This window comes from Haliotis rufescens, unplaced genomic scaffold (genome assembly GCF_023055435.1).
Source record: "Haliotis rufescens isolate VD_foot unplaced genomic scaffold, xgHalRufe1.0.p SCAF_29, whole genome shotgun sequence".
In the NCBI taxonomy this organism is placed as follows: Eukaryota; Metazoa; Mollusca; class Gastropoda; order Lepetellida; family Haliotidae; genus Haliotis; species Haliotis rufescens.
This window is the reverse complement of record NW_025963990.1, coordinates 915,509-937,297: the sequence shown is the minus strand read 5'-3', so window position 1 is coordinate 937,297 and position 21,789 is coordinate 915,509. Positions and strand designations below refer to the sequence as shown.

The window sequence follows — 21,789 nt, the reverse complement described above, 5'->3', positions numbered from 1 at the left end:
CCCGATATCTGTGTCACGTTGTTGTTCGTCTTTTAATGCTTGGCCCGCTTGATAAACGCCTCTGATTAATAAAAACTTCCAGATGAAAATTGGTATGGACAAACCGGCAAATACTGCATCTTTGTGAGAACGTCAGCACGACTGGGGATTTGTACGGGGGAATTCAGCCAGCCTCGATGCGCGTTTATAGATATTTGATGATTTAATGTTTAAAGGACCAGTCGATTTGAGACCAACTCGTCGTAACTGACATTCCTCGTACTGATGTTAGAAGGTGCAGAGTTGAGGAGACAGGTCACGTGGTTTTCCACACCGACCAATCAGAGAGCGTGGATGTTTTTCGCTATCGATTATGGTCTCGCGGCCAGGTAAAAGCTTTGAGCATCTTGTCGTAAATTAGCTAGAATATAGGAAACGGGATTTGATAGGCTAGCTTTCGGGAAGTCCCAGTGAGAAGAGAGTTTGTGTGCGGACAGGGCTTGCTGTGAACGTGCGTGCTGGTTGACTGTGTAAATTTGCATACATGAGTTTCACACACAAATTCGGCTCTTTAAAGCGACGTGCTAGTTTGGCTGGTGAGGGAATGGAAACAGGCGGGGGTGAATCTAGTGCACAGACTTCATATTTAGAAACTTCCTCGCTATGGGGTCTTAAAATGTAATGTCTGTATGCACTATCATTACACATTTGATGTGGAGAACTGCAAAGCGAGACTGAAAGCCTTGCCACGATGCTCTTGCGGGGGCTGACGCTATTTTAGGAATAACCTAAAAAATATTTTTTTCGTCGAAAATTAAAAGAAAAGGTTTTTCGTCGGCAAGAATGGCCCAGAATACTTCCGATTGTTTACCAATTTCTCTAATTTCGGTGTTGTTTGCAAATGACGCTTGTATGAACACGTATTTTCAGAAGAAAACAATTGAACACCATTCACAACACGAATCTAAAGCAGACATATTAGGGACACAGCACAGCTAATAAAACAAGAAAGGAATGGGACTCTTTTGAAATATTTAACACCCACAGCAGTCTACTCAGAAAGAAGGTTTACAATACTTCGCGAATCAGAATCTTAACGTTATTGCATGCTTTGTGAACTTGTACTCATCTTTCACTGTTCAATTAACACTGTTTATTTTTTATGCTGATATAAAATTCAAATTAGGGCCGGTTGGATAGCCCCAGGGGTTAATGCGTTTGCCATGGCGAAGACCCGGGTTCGATTCCCACCATGTGTTTGTCACTCAGTAAGGGAGGTTTGTATGACAAAATAGATCATACTTCATCGTCACATACATGTAGTTCCGACAACACTTAAAGACAACAGCGGGCGATAATTCCCAGTTAATTCTGATGCGTGACTGTGTGACCTGACTCGTGAAGATCCGGGGTAGAATAGGTCTTCAGGAACCCATGCTTGTCCACGTGAAGATCCGGGGTAGAATAGGTCTTTAGCAACCCATGCTTGTCCCCGTGAAGATCCGGGGTAGAATAGGTCTTCAGGAACCCATGCTTGTCCACGTGAAGATCCGGGGTAGAATAGGTCTTTAGCAACCCATGCTTGTCCACGTGAAGATCCGGGGTAGAATAGGTCTTCAGCAACCCATGCTTGTCCACGTGAAGATCCGGGGTAGAATAGGTCTTCAGCAACCCATGCTTGTCCACGTGAAGATCCGGGGTAGAATAGGTCTTCAGCAACCCATGCTTGTCCACGTGAAGATCCGGGGTAGAATAGGTCTTCAGCAACCCATGCTTGTCAACGTGAAGATCCGGGGTAGAATAGGTCTTCAGCAACCCATGCTTGTCCACGTGAAGATCTGGGGTAGAATAGGTCTTCAGCAACCCATGCTTGCCCTGAAAGGCGACTATGCTTGTCGTAAGAGGCGACTAACGGGATCGGGTGGTCAGGCTCCTGACATGGTTCATACAAGTTTGTATCAGGTCGCGCAAAATAATTTGCATAATATTTGACTCTGACATTAAAACTCACTGACTCACTTGACGTACGACCCGTGAAGATGCGGGTGAGAATTAGTCTTCATCAACCTACGCTTGTCGTTAGAGGTGACTAACGGGATCGGGTGGTCAGGCTCTCATGTCATCATATCCTAACTGCGTGAATCGTTGCTCATGATGTCAATCACTGAATTTTCTGGTTCATACTCGATTATTTCAAGACCGCCGTCATAATGCTTGGATATTGCCGACTGTGGCGTCAAACAAACAAACAAACAAACAAACACTGGGCGTACGTGGGCGGGGTCGAGGGAGGGTGCGTGTGAGTGAGTGATTAGGGTTTTACGCTGCTTTTATCAATGTTCCAGCAATACGAGGGACGCTACCTTATACCCATGTGAAGGAATCGAACCCGGGTCGTTAATGATACGAGCGAACACATGAAACGCTTGGCTACCCCATAATCCCGTCAGTCGACCATATGTTCTCCAAAATAACGAAGTGTATCGATCTGGGTACCATTGAGTTACAGGTAATGTTTGATTTATTGAGGAATCGATACCATACGATAATGTACGAACAAGTATCAAACTCACATCGTATTACCATTAACGGCGCATATCGTATATTCACTGCATCCTTGCTACAATGCAAATATTTTACAATACATGCCTGACAATACGAAGGTCAATTCATTCATTAGGGATAATATAGGAACTTAAGAATATTCGCTTTGCTCAAACATCGGCGTCAGCTTACATTTATTCATGATCTGATCTAATTCTTGAACATGTATCGTTCGTTGTTTACACATCGCTGTATACATTTCTAAATGTATTTGAAACGCATTAGAGATTCAGCTCTAAATGACTTGTACACACGCCCAATCGGGAGGTTGACTTAGTCTAAGCGTGTTTCGACTTCTTGTCATCATCATTCCTAAATAATTTCTTTCTGGTAATCCTAGGTATCATCCTCGCTTTTCCAGGGTATAATATCTCCATGTTAGTTAAATTAAAACTGTTCCCAAAATTCGTAACATTATAGTATAGTTACAATGGATAGAATTATCATTAAACCGCCCGCATGTTATCAGAAATTATAGCTAAAATGGATAGAATTATTATTAAACCGCCCGCACGTTATCAGAAATGAGCGGGCCACTGTAACTTGATAATGCCCTCATATTGCTTGACGACGGGCCATTATCAAGCCCGTTGTTAGGTGACGTCATAGGGTAGAGAAAATGACGTCACGTATTATAGTGACGTCATCTGGTTTGTTCTATGACGTTTCCATATTTGTAAAATGTGGTCAGTGACATTCGTGTTGATTGCAGTAAGTGTTTCAAAACCGATGTTGTTGTTTCTTTTTATTTGATAACAAATTCCATCCATTTTAGCTATAATAACGGTAACGCTCTTTTTCAGGGCATTATCATTTGCAGAAGCCCTCGGTCTTTTCAACTGCCCTCCTTCGTCGGGCAGTTAATAGAAAACCTCGGGCTTCTGCAAATGATAATGCCCTGAAAAATAGCGTTTCCGTTCTATGAGCGGGCCACTGTAACTTGATAATGCCCTCATATTGTTTGACGACGGGTCATTATCATGCCCGTTGTTAGGTGACGTCATAGGATAGGGATAGGTGACGTCACGTTCAATAGTGACGTCATCAGGTTTGTTCTATGACGTTTCCATATTTGTAAAAGTGGGTGGGTGACATTCGTGTTGATTGCAGTAAATGTTTCAAAACCGATATAGTTGTTTCTTTTTACTTGATAACAAATTCCATCCATTTTATCTATAATAACGGTAACGCTATTTTTCAGGGCATTATCATTTGCAGAAGCTCTCGGGCTTTTCAACTGCCCTCCTTCGTCGGGCCGTTAATGGAAGACCTCGGGCTTCTGCAAATAATAATACCCTGAAAAATAGCGTTACCCTTATAACAGTAAAACGACTGTCCAGTTTCTGTGACTTTCTCCATGAACCATATTAATTTGCTAAACACAAACACACATCTTTCAAATGGAACGATATAAAAATTCTTCAAAGTGTTATTTTTAGGTTAAATGCTGATTCCTGCAATTTATACCAGCAAGAATTATGTATGTTGAATGTTTTCATAATTTGAAAGACTTAGTAACAAATCATTAGCTCCTGGGCAACGTGACGTCATCTTACGACTTTGTTGTAATTATTTGTGATGGATTGTTTTCAAAACGCCTGCTCACGGCACCATCTGATATTAGAGAAAACAATATTTCATAGATCAGTATCGACTGTATTAATATCGTTATATTGTGTGTCACCCTTGCCTGCTGCGTGTGGTATTTGATCTCTGTTGCACGTGCAGGTGCGACAAGGTCTCACGTGCACGTGCGACAAGGTCGGTGGTAAATTGGTCTTCACAATGCATAGTGATACAGTTTCTTTACAGTTTCTTTACAGTTTCTTTACAGTCTCTTTACAGTTTCGTGGGGGCACGGGTGGCCCAGTCGTCTACGGCGCCGCGATTCGCTGTGCAGAGTTGCGTCATTGCACACGCCAGAAACCTATGATTGTGGGTTCGAATCACGGTTCGCCCCTATTATGTTTCTAGGTTTGTCAGCATCATACCCGTGCTCGTGGGTTTCACCGAACTGGTAAACGTCTGAGACCTGCATCACTTCGAGCTTTCCTCCCACATTAAGCTGACACGCCGCGATATAACTGGATTACTGTTAAAAGCGGCGTAAACCCAACTCACTCACTCACGCACTGCAGTTTCGTGAGGTCCTGGAAGAGTTTTTTATCAATCGCTTGCACGTTTTGAGAACACGTGAATAACATGATCCGTATGAAATTACGTTTATTTGTTTCTTACATTTTCACATCATTTACTAATTACTTTAACATGAACAGTTAATATAATGTAACACATCGTTATGCATATTATTTTCTAAGCAGACCGTCTCCGTGGTCTAGTGGTAGAGCGTCCGCAAGGAGAGCGGAAGGTTCGGGGTTCGATCCCCGACCGCGTCATACCTAAAAACGGGAAAAGATGGTACTTGTTGTTACCCTGTCTGGCGCTCGGCATTAAGGGGCTAAAACAAGGACTGGTCGGCTCGGAGTCAGTATACTGTGTCTGAGTGGGGTATTCATGTTAAACTGCGCCATGGTATCTCAGTGAGCTAGCACTACAAATCGGCATCAGTCCGGACTAGTACAAGCAGCCACACAAACACACACACGTACATGCACGTCGCTATATAAGTGCAATAATCTTGGACGCGACGTTAAACCCCATTTCACCTCACCCAGCCTCACCCACTACCCCAGCAAAACAAAGAATTAATCAAGTAAACATGTTATAGGACCCTGGTTTTGAGCCGTTGAGGATTATGAATTTTAAAAAAATATTTAATAGGTATTTTTACACGATGTGTCTGTAACTGAGGCCGACTGTTGCACGTCTTCATGCGTTGCGGTTCAAACCCCTCTGGCGAAACTTGTTTTCCGAGAAAATTTGAAATCATTCATCGGTGTCACAATTGAAAAAAGTAGCTCCATGAATCCCAAACGTACAAATCATTAACCGATATATGCCGGTTCAAAAATAATGTCAGTATGAATAATATATTGACAACCATTCGCAAAAAAAAACAATGTATCGATTTAAACAATAGAGCCACGTCACCGGAGTGTTTTCAATATAAGGAAGTACCACACTTGTAAAAAAAAAATTATTTGTTTTGATTTTAATTGCGGTTTATAAATTGTCACATAAAAACAAATGTTATCAGACTCTAAAACAGAGTACACGAGTTTAGATTTCCTGACATGTCGCATCAGATCAATTTCAAGAAAAGACATTCCAAAAAACAGCAGACAGTGTACGTACCCAATAGCAGAGAGTCAATGTCAATACGGAAATACAGAGGTAAAGCGTGCTTCCTATCTCTATATATAGTAAAGTCTGCGGCTGTAGCCCCGTTATAACGTTAAGAACTCTGCATCTCGCACTATACTGACAACTTGAACGTTAACACTTTAAGCCCTGTATAAACAACCCATCATTCTAATTTACCAACCACGGAGGGGGACAAACGGCATCGAGTGCAGAATACGAAATTATTGATCAAACTGTTTATTTAGATGTTCCAATTCGAGTGTAGCCAAGAACCTATCTCTATTTCCTCTGTGATTGTGTGTTCAGCTTTCATATTGTTTACACTAGGCGAAATGCATCGATGTGTGTTAAGAGGCCGGGCTTAGCCCAGTGCTACCTGTTGTGTGGGACAACCTAGGAACTTCACACCTGCCCGCAAACACGCCACAGATGGACACACTGCCAGCACTGAGGATGTAATTATCAATGGTTACCGTATAATTTTCTTCATGATAATGTAGATTCTATTTGTAATTCCAGGTGACTGGGAACATACTGGAATGGTGGTTGAAAGGTTTGCATGGCGCATTTCACCATTACGAAGCTACTTCTACATCTAGAAAGCTAGCTGGTTACAGGCTGAAGTTGCTCTGCGGTAATCTATTTATTTTTCTGTTGAGACAGAGCCTGGCTTGCATACCGTCGACGTAGACTCGTTGACCAATGAAAATCATTTTAGACATGCTCCTTTGCCGTTAGGTAGTAGTAGCAGTAAATGTTAGTCTCCAGAGACGTACGTAGAGACCGTCTTTGTACCTACTAGTAGCAGGTCATAGTTGCTAACAACTCTGTGCTAGTAGTAGGTAATATTTCCTGGATCGGGTGCACTGGGCGGGTTTCGGGGACACACTATTTGTCGTCATTTCAAGCATATGTTATTAATAATTTGTTTTAATTTTAGACTATAAGGTTTAAAATGAGGAAGTTATACACCAAGGGGCTCTCCGCCTCTCTTTGACCGGGGGGGGGGGGGGGGGGGGGTCGTTGCGGTTGCGCATGCTTTTAGCTGGAATGCTGCTGAGTCCAACAAACTAAGAAAGCTAACTGAGAAAGCAATAAAGATAGATTGCCTACTTGTTCACGTACATTCACGCAAATCCAAAATTATTATAAAAGACATGTGTACTTAATACCACCACGTCACGTTTTCCTATGGGACTCATAATAGTTCCATATAATATAATATAACGCGTCCAGATAATTGTCATATGCACAAAGTGAAAAAAACGTTTAGTCTTCATTTCCATTATCGGGAAAACCCTATAATCATAATTATGCTATTTCTAACCATCAATGAAAATCGATGACTGTACGGTGTGTAATTTGAAAAGAACATATTTTTTGTGTATACAGCCATAAAATAGTTTCAAAATCATGACATCAAAAATATATCAATCATATCAAAATCAGATGTTTTAGCTTTCTAAAACGAAAAGGGGCGGTCGGGTAGCCTTGCTGTTAAAGCGTTCGCTCGTCACGCCGAAGACCTGGGTTCGATTCCCGACATGGGTACGATGTGTGAAGGACATTTCTGGTGTCCCCCGCCGTGATACTGCTAGAATATTTCTAACAGCGGCGTAAAACCAAACTCACTCACTTATTCACTCTAAACCGATTCGCCTGCGATTATTAAATCGAAACCACACACAGAACATAAATATCCCTTCGATTTCACATCCTTTGGGATGTTGACGCCATAGCGCTCAGAAACGACAGTGTTTACATATACTATCCAAAACAAAATATTTGCAGCATAATTTATGTACATTCGGAACTTTTTGAAATACTGAAATCAGATATACAGGTCTAAATGCTTCGAGTCTTCGACAACCTCCGAGTTGTATTGAAGTAAGTGAATATGGTTTTACGCCGCTTTCAGCAATATTCCAGCAATATAATGGCCTCACACATTGTACCCATGTGGGGAATCGAACCCGGGTTTTCAGAGTGACAAGCGAACGCTTTAACCACAAGGCTACCCCACTGCTTGTAGTGAAGAGAGCGTCTACACAGAAAGCGGATGATCGGTGATTCGATCCCCGGCCGCGTTTTACAAAAAGACGCTGAAAAATGTTTCTTGTTATTACCGTGCCTGGTTACCCTGGTTCGGCCCGACTGGTCGGCCTGGAGTCAGTATACTGTGTCAGAGTAGGGTATCCATGTTAAACTGCGGCATGGTGTCCCAGTTGGGGGATACTATGTTATCAGCATCAGTCGTCACATCTTACACAGTCCATTCAAGATATTGCATATGTTTTCATCTGTTTCATTGTTGACTAGTCTATACATTTAAACAAACAAGTCACAGAACTTTCATTGAGAAAATATCCCAAAACGTGAAAAACTATTTCCATATGCATAGTACATTGGTTGTAAGGCTCCACGTGCTATCATCGAAGCCCTACGATGAGCTGGCGATCTAGAGAGCTCTGCCTGTCGAGAGGGGCGGGGACAGGCCTACAGCTATGCTATGCTGGAAACGTAGACCCAGTTTCCGTGTAGCGAGGATATCAGTACTTTTGAATAGCGTGACAGCGTCAGGGTACAGGAGTAATCATATAAGCATTAGGGTCGTAACTCTCGTGGTTTATAAAAAAATACGCACTCACAGCGTGGTTGGTTTGAGTTAAGCAATATCTGCATGTCTCCACTCATCTAGTTTATCATAAAATAACATAACAACAATTTATCATTTAACTTAAGCATTTATCCATGACATAAGCTAATGACATAAAAACATGTATGTCATACCCCAATGACATAAGTATGCAAATTAGATATGCAAATTAGATAACCGGAAGAGCGAGCGGTTTGATTTGAAACTATATATTATAAGTGAAGTTACACCAGAGATATAATCAGATTACACAGAATCGTTGTTGTTACCGTTATTAAAGTTTCAATTATTCTGCAAAAGTCTGTTCAAGTATTTTGTTTAAAATAATCCGAGGAACTTTTTTCTCAGCGAATTGTTTATTTTGGTTTACATGGCTATGGAAAACATGTATCACTACGCACGATCTATACGTAAGATTTCGACAAGTTGCTGATGTTAATGTTTAATGCAATTATTCCCTAATTTGGAAGCAAAAATGTGAAAATGATAAATAGAATTCATCACCTCGTCCCGTTAATCGGTATTTGCCTCGCCAAAGGCTCGGCAAATACCGATTAACTAAGACTCGGTTGATATTTACCATATTAAAAAACACTCGTGATGAATCCTCTATGTAACTACTACTTTGAAAAGATAAATTATGAAGAAATATTATTAACTTTACCACTGTAGATATATCAATGTCAACGGCATCATGAACACCACTATGGCTGTGTCACCTTTATACCACATATTCATTTGAAAACAATAACAGGAAGTCATTGTTGTGAAAACATATTTCTAGTTTTATTTTCATATTTATGTTTGTTTTCTACTTCTATATTATATACATATTTGAACTGAGATGTGCCATATTCTCATTCCTGGGACCGCCTCCGTGGTCTTGTGGTAGAGCGTCCGCCCGGAGAGCGGAAGGTCTGGGGTTCGATCCCGGGCCGCGTCATACAAAAAGACGTTAAAAGATTGTACTTGTTGTTACCCTGTCTGGCGCTCGGCATTAAGGGGCTAAAACAAGGACTGGTCGGCTCGGAGTCAGTATACTGTGTCTGAGTGGGGTATTCATGTTAAACTGCGGCATGGTATCTCAGTGAGCTAGCACTATAAATCGGCATCAGTCCGGACTAGTACAAGCAGCCACACATACACGTGCATGCACGTCGCTATATAAGTGCAATAATCTTGGACGCGACGTTAAACCCAATTTCACCTCACCTCACCTCATTCCTGGTGGTGAAGGTACCACATGCAAATTACAAATTGTTTTATCTTCTGGGTTAAACACTACGCTTTATGAAGTATAGGTTCTTGCGTCAATAGGTAGGTATGCTACAAAATTTCTCTGCGCAGAGTTGATCCCCTGGATCAAAGTTATTTTGTCAGTGTAAGATATCGTTGTTGAGATTTCGTAGGTAATATTAACCAAAAACCATTCAAACATCATCACCATCTCTATAACAGTAAAATGAATGTTTAGTTTAAGTGACATTGTCAATGAACCTGTCATATTAATTTGCAACACACAAACACACACCTTTCCAATGAAAAGATAAAAATTCTTCAAAAGTATTATTTTTTGTTATATGCTGGTTCCTGCACTTTATACCAGCAAGAATTAATGTTTGTATGTTTTCATGATTTGATAGATCCAATAACAAACCATTAGTTCCTTGGTTACATGACGTCAGTTTACGCAAAAACAACATTGTTCAAATGACTTCGTTGTAATTATTTATGATGCATCGTTTTCAAAAAGACATAAATTCAGCTAATGAAGTCGATAAGGAAGTAGATTGGGTAAGATTCCGTGGACATATACCTTTGTCATGCGTTAATCACATTAAGAAAACAAACTGAATTACCAATTACTGTTTCTATGATAAAAGCATGATTTTAAAACAAATTCTCTAAAAACTTGGAAAATCACGTGGAGTGATGAAGTAATGTGTTCAAGAAATTTGTGAAAAAATAATGAATTAAATTTTGGCACGGGCTTTACATAATAATATAAATAATTTTCCTCCCCGATTGTATGCCTATATTTAGGTTTCTCTTGGAGATGGTTGACATGTATAACAGATGCGTACCTTCTTGACCCAGTCATATGTGATTTGAATTCTGTCATCATTTGATGGCCACGATGAAATATATATTTTTTCCTGTTTACAAGCATATGCATATATAAAATGTTTTGCAGCAGGAGCTGCATCATCATCACCATCATCATCATCATCATCATCATCATCATCATCGCAACGACGACGACGACGACGATGATGATGATGATAGTCCTGCTTGAAGTCCTGAAAAAATTGCTCGGATCCTCCTTTGACAGAAATACAACGGCAGAAAATGTATCCTTCTCTAATAAAAAACCCTTCCATTTCCCTCATTCACCCACCCACACAGATTATTAAATAGCCGTTCCAAAGAGGCTGCTGCCATGGCAACATCAAATATCTCTTCTTTGGAAGCTCACTGATTGTCGAACGCGAACATGGAACGAAGAAGTTTCACATAACATGTAGCATGTATTGATGGCTCGATATCATTAGTTTTTAGATTACAAAATGTGTTTCGGATTTCGTTGTGTAGGCTTAAGAACGAGATAGGGGTAAAGATGGACGTGAACCATTAGTATATTGAGTAATAGAATTAATCTTGAAATACTTGGCCCATGTTTTATTGCCCAGGGGCTTGTAAAGCAAAATTTAGCAGCAGGATATAAACGGTCACTAACGGGGTGATAGTACAATATAAAAGGGTCCTTTTATATAGTACTATCATATATTATGACCCCGTTAGTGTACCCCTCTGACAATTGTAAATTGGCACGGCTCCCATGGCCGAAAGCTATGAACACACAATGTCATTTAGAAAGTGGTCAAATATTACATTTGGGATAACACTTTCTTAGTAAAGTACAGATTCTCGTACTTTTGGGGGGTTGAGTCCCGTCCGGGATTCGAACCCACGCCGCCAGAGTGAGGCACCTAATCGCCTGTATGAGAATCTGTACTTTACTAAGAAAGTGTTATCCAAATATAATATTTGATACATTTGACCACTTTCTAAATGACATTGTGCGCATATATATCGCTGCTGTTTCTCCGCCTTTCAGATTTCAAATAGGCGTATTGATACGCAAGGGGGGAAAAGACTGATCCAGAACAATTATTAGTGGTATGTGAGCTCTCGTCCAGAGTGACCGGCCCTTTCGGGAACCTGCGAGTGTAGACGAGATTTTGAAAACTGTTGTAGCAACGAGGAACGGTGAGCAGCACATTTTGTGCATTTTGCTTATTTTAGAGAGCGATTGAAACACAATTTGTAAGTTGTACTGGTCGATCTCTTGCCTGTGCTTATTGCGTCTTATTTTTAAGTGGAAATAATGAGATTGTCGTTTGTTTCTTTGTAAGAAAGTATGTTTAGAAGTAGCAGACGATTTTCCAGAAGTCAAAATCCGACTTCAGACAAACTTCAGTTCACCTATTGAATAACTTTCACCAAAGGAACTCAGCAGATAACTAATCTTATGAACCAAATTATTTTTAAGATGGATGTTTAGCTGTCAGTGTCCCAATGCCACAATTTTCGTTGTAATTGTCTGAATACTCGAGAATGACACAGTAAAAAATTAATTCAAAGCCAGTTTCCAACAAATTAGGCTACAATCACAAAGCGGTAGCGAGCTCTTAAAAACTGTAAATTTCTACTAGTCCTTATGATACCTTAACTATTTGGCAATTTGGCAAGGACTATCTAATAGTACTGATGTCAATTTCTAACGGTGATTTGGAGCATGTAGATCTAATCTGAAATAACAGTATTTCTTTTTTTTTGCCTGATCATTATCATGTGAACCAACCAGTTAATACTAGGTCTGGGACAGGTAACTCAGGTACCCGGGTCGGGTGGGTCCTGAGTAGGATCCGGGTACCCACAGGACTACCCGGACCCGTAGTTGGTCACGTGATATATATTGTTTGATGACAAAAATTATCTAAAACTCTATGATTACACTATAAGTCTCTAATATCCCATTTCTTCTGACTTTTATATGTTTGAACAAAGATAAAACTTCATGCATTAAACTTCAGTGTATGCATGGGCGGATCGTCTTACACGTGTATCTAAATACATTTTGCCAGGGCAACGGTCAAACTTTTCCAAATTGGACAGTTTGTACCTATCTAAAAATCTACAGCAGGTACCCGGGTAGGGTCGGGTTACAGGGTGGTGGGTACCGGGTAGTAAATTTTGACCCGTCCCAGCCCTAGTTAAAACAGGACAACTTTCCCTCATTCATTTACTGCTTTATTTCAGCTGACGTGATCATGTCTGACATCCACACAACAGCCTTTAGGTATGACTCCACGTGCAGCGAGATGGACATCAAACCTCATCCATACATCAACAAAATGTTTGAAAAAGAAAAGGAGGAGACGGTCATGTAAGACATGATAAGAAGCAGTTGTATCAATTGAATGACATAAGACTGACAGGGATATTTAACAGATTTGATTATTGATGAAAATGATAAAAACTTGATTCTTTCAAGAAGCTGGAACTGAATAATTTAATCCAAACCTTTAACAATTAACCAATCCCATAACTCGGAGCTCCAGATAACCTTTTGAGCATTTGAGTTTTTACTCTAGGTTTTCTATTTTAATTGGGTTATTACATTTTTCATTGGGTAACGAATATTTTTTCATTCATCTATTCATCACTCTATTGGGTATTTCCCAAAATTAGTGAACATCTTAAGATTTGAAAAAAAGATGAATTGTTTTAGATGTATATAACTGTTCTAAATATATAGGTTTGACTCGGAAAGTAAATAAGCTCGTAATTGTGTTTCGGAAATTTGCCCCTTTTGTATGCATGCTGAAAAAGCTTCATTGGGTATTTACGCTAGCTGTTTTTATACATTTGAGTTTTTCCTGCATGCGTTTCTGTACGCAATTTAATTGAAAGTAATTGGGTTTGACTATTTTTAGGGGGTATTTTACGCAAATACGCTGCTTATCTGTAGCTCTGCATAACTGAAGTTGTTTGCTTTAGTTATATTGGCTTGGCAAATTGTCAATCTTAGCATTCATTTAGTCTTAGCAAGTTTAATACAAGTCATATAAAACCAACTTAGTTTGCTAACTGATTTTTTATCATGTGAGTCAATCTATCAGTTACTGATTACATTAATTACAAATGAGACAACATCTCCATGACACCTGGCACTAATTACTGGGGTTTCAGATCATTTTCAAGGATACTAAAGATTTTTTTTAAATTTGGTGAATATACACAGGTATGTCCTGTGAAGAAAATGATAAAAAATGAAAATGTCCTGCTGCCATTTGTTTCAAGCAGAATCACGAAATAAGAATCTAAGCCATAGCCATGAGTGCATCTGTATGATGTGAGCTGGTCTGTATTAAAAGTGCTGTATTTAACTTTATAAGATATTATTTTTTTAAATCTAACTGATTAGTCAGAATGAAAGGGAAGGATGTCGCTGTATATGTTATTGTACTAGGTGCACTTGTTAACTTCCATACAAAATTCACCCTTTATTACAGACACATGTAGGGTTTGGTTTGTTGTTTAACGCAGCACTCAGCAATATTCCAGCTATATGACAGCGGTCTGTAAATAATCGAGTCTGGACCAGACAATCCAGTGATTGATACCATGAGCATCGATCCACGCAATTGGGATCGATGACATGCTTCAACCAAGTCAGCTAGCCTGACCACCCAATCCCGTTAGTCGTCTCTTACGACAAGCATACTCGCCTTTTATGGCAAGCATGGGTTCACGGGTCGACACATGTAGGGGAAAAGGGTTGTCAATAATATCTAACCACATATGGATAATAGTAGAAGTAGCTTTTTGCTGTTTAATGCCGCACTCAGCAATATTCCAGCTGTATGACAGAGGTCTGTAAATAATCAAGTCTGGACCACACAATACAGTGATGACATCATGAGCATTGATCTAAACAATTGGGATAGTCGTAAGGGGCGACTAACGGGATCGGGTGGTCAGGCTCACTGACTTGGTTGATGCATGTCATCGAACCCAATTGCGTGGATCAATGCTAATGACATCAATCACTGGATTGTCTGTTCCAGACTCGATTATTTACAGACCGGCACTATATAGCTCGAATATCGCTGAGTGTAGCGTTAAACAACAAACAACAATAAACAAACTTAGAAAGTCCACATTTATCCTAAATATTTTAAGGTGTTGCCTGAAAATAATTATTTTATTATTTCAGCTTATATTTGTCTGTGCACATATTGTGATTTAGGCCTGTATAGTCTATATTTATTTACAATCTTTTTATAATTAAGTATTATATTTATTTGCATATTTGTGAATATATTTCTATAGCTGGGCTAACCGCGGGTGAGTACTTGTGTTGGGTTGTGTCTGGTTTGTGTTGGCCCTGGATTAACACTGCATGTTGAACATATTTCACATTCTACAAATGTTTATAATTGTTTGCGGATTAAAGGTCTATGTTGCATGCTGTGTGTATTGTCCTGATATATATGTTTGATATGCTGTTGTTTTATATGTACCGTATTCGACGCAATAAGCGCCCAGGGCACTCTCAAAATTAGAAATAGGGGGCTCTTATTAGCATATTATTTTGGTGACAAAAACAGAGTTCAAAGATCGTAAATTTCGTGGTTTATGCTGACAGCCTGAAATTATTATACACAACAGATATGTTTTTCCAGAATTTAATTGCCCATAATTAAGGGTGCATATAACACACAAGTGTGTATAAAACACGAATAAATAAGACGTGTACATTGATCAATCGGAAGGGGTGCTAATTGGGATTGTTCACTAGCCAATATATTAGCAAATATCGCCGTGGGCGCTTATTAGAGCGGGGCGCTTATTACGTCGAATACGGTAATATATATACTCATCATCGTTATTTGCAACTTTAATGTTTAACAAAACTAAAATCATTAAGAAACAAACAATTGTACCTTATTCTGTTTTCTTCTACCAGACTTTGGTGAATTCATTTAATTTGAAGTGTTCAAATCTGAATGCAAGTCAAGGGGATCTTGCCAGTGCCCTTATGCCCAATCTCATTAAAATCAGATCTAAGTTCTCGCTGTCGCTAAACAAAGATCTGAGGACATCCCATTACAGGTCACGTCAGACCGACCTTTCGCGAACTCTGACCGACCAATGGAATTACTGACAAGAAGTCGACATTAGTCAACCAGAAGGCAGCTTTCTCATTCTTTATGGCACTAATTTCAAATTGGCGACTATGCTTCGAAACATATTTTGACAAATTCTCGCTTAAAAATTTGAACCTGAACAAAAAAACACTCTCGAATGGCTAATATAGGTCTAGATTGTATAGATTTAGTTGTTAAGCCCGTAACTATCCTTCAGAATACCCCGCTTTAAAGTTATCGAGGTTGCATGATTAGAAATCACATTCCGAATGTCACTTTCCTGATCTGGTAAGCGACGCTCTGATTGGTCGGATGAAAAGTCGTTCTGACGTGACGTGACGCAAGCTAAGGACCCCAGAAACCCCTTTAATTTTGAGTTCTGCAATTGGTAATTTTCAGAGCAATAACACTAGTAGGCGATTTGATTGGAATAATTGTATTTTACTTTTTATAATCAGTGTCAATATTAATAAAATGATTATTGAATTTATAGAGGACAGGTGGTCAATCCCATTTAATCCCATTTAATCCCATTATGTCTTGAAATGATCTGACATACTCATGTACATAAGTGCTGAACTGTTGAATTTTATTTCAATCTCATTAAAATCACATCTTAGTTCTCACTACCGCAAAACAAAGATCTGAGAACATCCCATCAAGGGTTACGTCAGAACAACCTTTCATCCGACCAATCAGAGCGTCGCTTTCAAGATCATGAAAGTGACAGTCGGAATGTGATTTCTAATCATGCAACCTGGAAAACTTTAACATGGGGTATTCCGAACGATAGTTACGGGCTTAATGACTGAATCGATACAATCTAGACCATCTATTAGCCTTTCTAGAATGTTATTTCGTTCAGGTTTCAAATTCTTCAAGAATTTGTCAAAATATGTTTCGAAGCATAGTCGCCAATTTGAAATTAAAGCACGAGAAAGCTGACTTCTGATTGGCAATTGTCAAATTCTTGTCAGTCATTCCATTGGTCGGTCAAAGTTTGCACAAGGTCAGTCTGACGTGACCTGTGATAGGGTGTTCTCAGACCTTTGTTTAGCAGTAGCAAGAACTAAGATCTGATTTTAATGAGATTGAATTTTCTTTGTGCATATGTTGGTATGTATTTTTCAGTCAATATTCACATGATTCTCAGATAGGCTTTCTGCTTATCATGAAAATGTATTGAATATACCATTTCCTATCAGACGATCGAGTGACAGGGCGAGCCGTTTCTATTCACTAAATACTTAGTGCAATGCAAAAGTTTAAATCAGGAGTTACAAGCCTTAACTACGCCAGGATCCGCTGATTGCTCATTATTTTCAGCACCATGCTATAAGGCTTGTTTTTGTGCCAAAGTGATAAAAGCCTGTGATCTTCTCATCACCTTATGCTTTTCCGCTACCTGTCACCGATGATACAGATTCAGAGACAACAGTATTTGAATCTCAGGGTTATAGGCGCTGACCGTTTTGGTGCCTTGAATTTTGTCTGGAGATTAAATATTTTTTCAATCTCATTAAAATCACATCTTAGGAATCGCTACGCCAAACAAAGATTTGAGGACATCCCATTACAGGTCATGTCAGAACGACCTTTCATCCGACCAATCAGAGCGTCGCTTACCAGATCAGGAAAGTGACAGTCGGAATTTGTTTTCTAATCATGCAACCTCAAAGTGGTATTATGAACGACAGTTACGTTCTTTAGGTCCGAATCCATACAATCTAGTCCATCTATTAGCCATTCCAAGTTTCAATTTTTTAATTGAGAATTGTCAAAATATATTTCGAAGTGTAGTCGCCAGTTTGAAACTAGTGCCATAAAGCATGAGAAAGCTGCCATCTGATTGGCTAATGTCCACTGCTTGTCAGTCAATCCATCAGTCAAAGTTCATGAAAGGTCGTTCTGAAGTGACTTGTAATCGGATGTCCTCAGATCTTTGTTTAGTGGTTGCGAGAACTAAGACCTGATTTTAATGAGATTGATATTTTTTCAGCTACACCTGCAAAACCAGATATCTTTAAAAATATAACTATGAGTCTGAATTTTTAAGGAAAAACACCTTGCATCAATGTAATTTTTGTGGCAGGCAATTGATTTTCAACAGTAGCATAATCATTGTTGTCAAGACTTTTCTGTGGCAATGTATTTTTTCAATACAACCCCCCCTCCCCCCCCCCATATCAATTAGCAGTGCCTTTGACAACTGCATTGGTTGTTGCTCACATATATTTGATATGATAACAAGATACGCAGGAGAGGACAGGAAGACCTGATTACCGGTTTCTAGTTTCCTCCTGTATAATAGATGAAGCACAAAGTTCTCATAATGGTTGTTGTAACACAACTAATGAGCTTCAGGGATAGTCTTGTTTTATTGATCTTTGGATATACCATGATAATGTAAGGAATATGTCTTTAGAGAGTGAGTGAGTGAGTTGGGTTTAACACCGCTTTTAACGGCATTCCATTATATCGCGGCGTGTCAGCTTAGTGTGGGAGGAAAGCCCGAAAGTGCAGGTCTCAGACGTTTTTCCACTTCTGTGAAACCGGGTATGGTGCTGACAAACACCTAGAAACATAATCGGGGGAACCGGGATTCGAACCAACAATCATAGGTATCTGGCATGCCCAAGGTACGCAACTCTGCAGAGCGAATTGCGGCGCCTTGGACGACTGCATGGGCCCCTTCAGAGAGACATTGGTCTTGGAACTGTGTTTTGCTGATCCTCTCCAGCCCCCCCCCCCCCAAATTATATGTACCATTTCATGACACCCACCTCCCCACCCCACCCCACAACCCCCCAATACATTTCATAATACAAATAACAAATAACATTTTTTCATGACCCCCTCCCCGGACCCTCCCTTTAATAAATCATCAGTCCCTAAATAATGTTCAAATTTACAACTCTATTATTTGAAAAAATAGAACTGTGTCATTTTTTTTAATGTCCTCCTCCCCATGTAGGTGTCCTAAATTTGGGCTAGCCCCACTCTTTTGGCAGACAACGACATCCTCCTGTGCTTCTTCTTCCAACACCTTCCCAAACCCCATCCCCAAATCTTCCCTGGCATCATCCAACAGTTCTCATTCCGGACTCGACTGCTTCTGCTACTTTGAATATGCCATGTACCAGATAAACATTTGCCTCATATTCTCGACTGCCTCCGTTGTCCAGTGGTAGAGCATCTGCCCGGGGAGCGGAAGGTCATGGATTCGATCCTCGGCCCTGTCATACCAAAAGACGTTAAAAGATGGTACTTAGTGTTACCTGCCTGGCGCTCGGCATTGAGGGGCTAAAACAAGGACTGGTTGGCTCGGAGTCTGTATACTGTGTCTGCTTGGGGTATTCATGTTAAACTGCGGCATGGTATCTCAGTGAGCTAGCTCTATGAAAATCGACATTAGTCCGGACTAGTACAAGCAGCCACACACACATACTCATGCTCATGCAAGTCGTAATAAAAGTGCAACAATCTTGAAGTTGAACGCGATGGTAAAACCCCATTTCACCTCACCATATCACCTAATGTTCTGAATGAATAAGCGCACTCTGTTGTCTCGAAGAAATAAACGTTTAAGAGCTAACGCTTCACATGCTATTGTGAAAAATGTGCAGTTTACAAAATAAGACAGACAGATAGTTTATTTAAGTCTCACCTCATCTTTTTATACAAACAATGAATAAACAAGATAAAACACATTAGAATATTGAGCCGTCCCCTACGGAACTACGAGAGACTTTTTTACATAAAATACAAGGAAAGTAAAATAAACTTAAAATAGAATAATCGAACTATGCTGTAGTTGGTGAATATTGGGCAAGTATATATATATACCAATTGACAGTACGATGTTTTAAGATATTTAAGCAGGTTTGGGCAGATAAAAATGTGATTTCAGGATGCAACAAAATAAAATTAACTTTCTCGACATCATTAGAAGACATGACACCATATACTACTTGTGTGCATTTGTTAAAAAGGCGGTTTCTTTAATCAGAGTATAAAGGAGGGCTGTCATGTGGTGGGTTCAATTCCCCTTGTGGGTACATATTTGAAACCCATCTCTCTCACTCACTCACTCACTCACTCACTCACTCACTCACACTCTCTCTCTCTCTCTCTCTCTCTCTCTCACTCACTCACTCACTCACTCACTCACTCACTACTTCTGGTTTCATATTTTCTTCTCGTGAACCGAGTAACCTATCCAACCTAACCTGGTCAAAATAATCATATATGTTGTCATAGCAACCGATTCAGGACAACCATTGTCCTGATGAACATTTGATTGCATAGGCTAATTACCATCTAGCCATGACATGTATGTGTCTTGAATCACTAAATTGTCATTTGTTATAGATGCTAATCCCCATCATTAACCCTCATATCCATTGTATTGTCCATTGACTGTCAGTCAGCGTGAACGAGCTGTTCTACGATGTTGCTTCTCAGTAATTAACTGTTACTCATCTTTATGGCTTAATCCATGTCAGCTGACCTTGGCTATATAACTATTGGTCCAAAATTCAAATTGTCAAATTAGGAAAATTCTAAAAAAGCCCCTAACCAAACCAAAAGTATTACACCCATCCAAAAAAATCGACAGAATCTTAACTAAGCTACAGACAGGCCATACCAAACTAAACAATCAACTAAAATTAGCTAAACAGGAAAATGCCCACACTGCACCCAACAAGAAACCCCAGAACACACTCTCCTACACTGCACTGCACACACTACCAGACACACAGATCAACACTACAAAACCACTCTAAACTTAAACGGGGCGGTCGGGTAGCCTAGTGGTTAAAGCGTTCGCACGTCACGCCGAAGACCCGGGTTCGATTCCCGACATGGGTACAATGTGTGAAGCCCATTTCTGGTGTCCCCCGCCGCGATATTGCTGGAATATTGCTAAAAGCGGTTTAAAACCATACTCACTCACTCACTCACTCATTTATTGTAGGTCTAGATAGGACATTGCCATGTGTACACCTATATAAGATAGCTACGCGATAAATCACAAAGTACAACAAAGAATGGTTTATTTCATGACAAAACATTGTTTTATCATGACATCACTTTTTGGGGATTTCGAACATGCGCTCGCAAGTTGACGACGTCGCATATTGGGCAACATTATTATTTTTGAGAAGGAAGTTACCAGTGAGTTGTTCCCCATAGATGGAGCAATGCAATGTAGGCCTAAACTAGACTCTAAACTTAAACAAGGGACTCACTCTAGAATAAATCCTAAACCCAAAAAAATAACTCACAAAACTTCAAAGCCCTGGGCTTATGCCTCAATAAAACAGGTCCAATGAATCGTATCTAAAACCACACAATACACCTATAACACCAAAACTACGTAAACCAGCAATCACACACCAGACACGGCTCCCTTAGTCCCCTCCCCACCTTGGCACCTATTCCAAATCTCAGAAATTTCAAAATAACAATATAAGCAACCTCTAAAACCTCCTTCCCGGGTTGCACCCTCCTTTAATTCTCCCATTTCGGAACTACACTAAATGGTCTGGCGGGCCCGCGTGCGACATATGCTTACAGTCGGAAAGCGCATGTTAAATCTCTAACTTAAGTAAGTAAGACGAAGAGGGATGGTCTCACCCTAAGTCTAGCTGGGTGAGATGCTCAAGGGCACTAAAACCCTACAACCACTTCCACTAGTGTCTGTCTGTCTGTCTGTCAAGCAAACTTGTATATTCCCAAGCAACATTGACTCATTGTTGTCACTTCGGACCAAGAATAATACGCCAATCCCCCACATATAGTAATATGCAAAATAATCCTAATCAACGTCACAAGCATGTCTGACACAGGGTTAATTTCCCCTGCTGTGTTCTATTGTACGATAAACAAAGACCACGAGTTGTTTATTTCTTGCTTGAGATCTCAACATTATGTACAAGCTTTAAAAATATTTACCCGTATTTTGATAATGATGACTCCCTCAATAGAATCTGACTGAGGCAATGTGGGACAAGTCGATTTTATGAACAGGTTGGTATTTCCCGCATATTGTCACAATCCTCACGT

The 21,789-nt window shown here is 39.9% G+C and overlaps 2 protein-coding genes across 4 annotated transcripts in view; one reads left to right on the top strand and one right to left on the bottom strand.

The window, feature by feature from the left end:
* The window catches only part of LOC124137765 (adenylate cyclase, germination specific-like), a 29,678-nt gene extending 29,457 nt beyond the window's left edge, over positions 1-221 (bottom strand). The window contains exon 1 of the mRNA XM_048402757.1: positions 2-221. The gene's annotated coding sequence lies outside the window, so the exon portion shown is untranslated. The remainder of the gene's footprint in view (position 1) is intronic.
* Positions 222-11,653: 11,432 nt separating this feature from the next.
* LOC124124553 (leucine-rich repeat-containing protein 34-like) overlaps positions 11,654-21,789 on the top strand; it is a 34,549-nt gene continuing 24,413 nt past the window's right edge. The window contains exons 1-3 of one of the 3 annotated variants that reach the window (XM_046487745.2): positions 11,654-11,773; positions 12,827-12,953; positions 14,903-14,917. In XM_046487745.2, the coding sequence (XP_046343701.2) occupies positions 12,838-12,953; positions 14,903-14,917 (131 nt within the window). In that variant the 5' untranslated portion in view covers positions 11,654-11,773; positions 12,827-12,837. Of the gene's footprint in view, positions 11,831-12,826; positions 12,954-14,902; positions 14,918-21,789 lie in introns of all 3 variants that reach the window. The other 2 variants (XM_046487746.2, XM_046487749.2) reach the window with 2 other exon arrangements.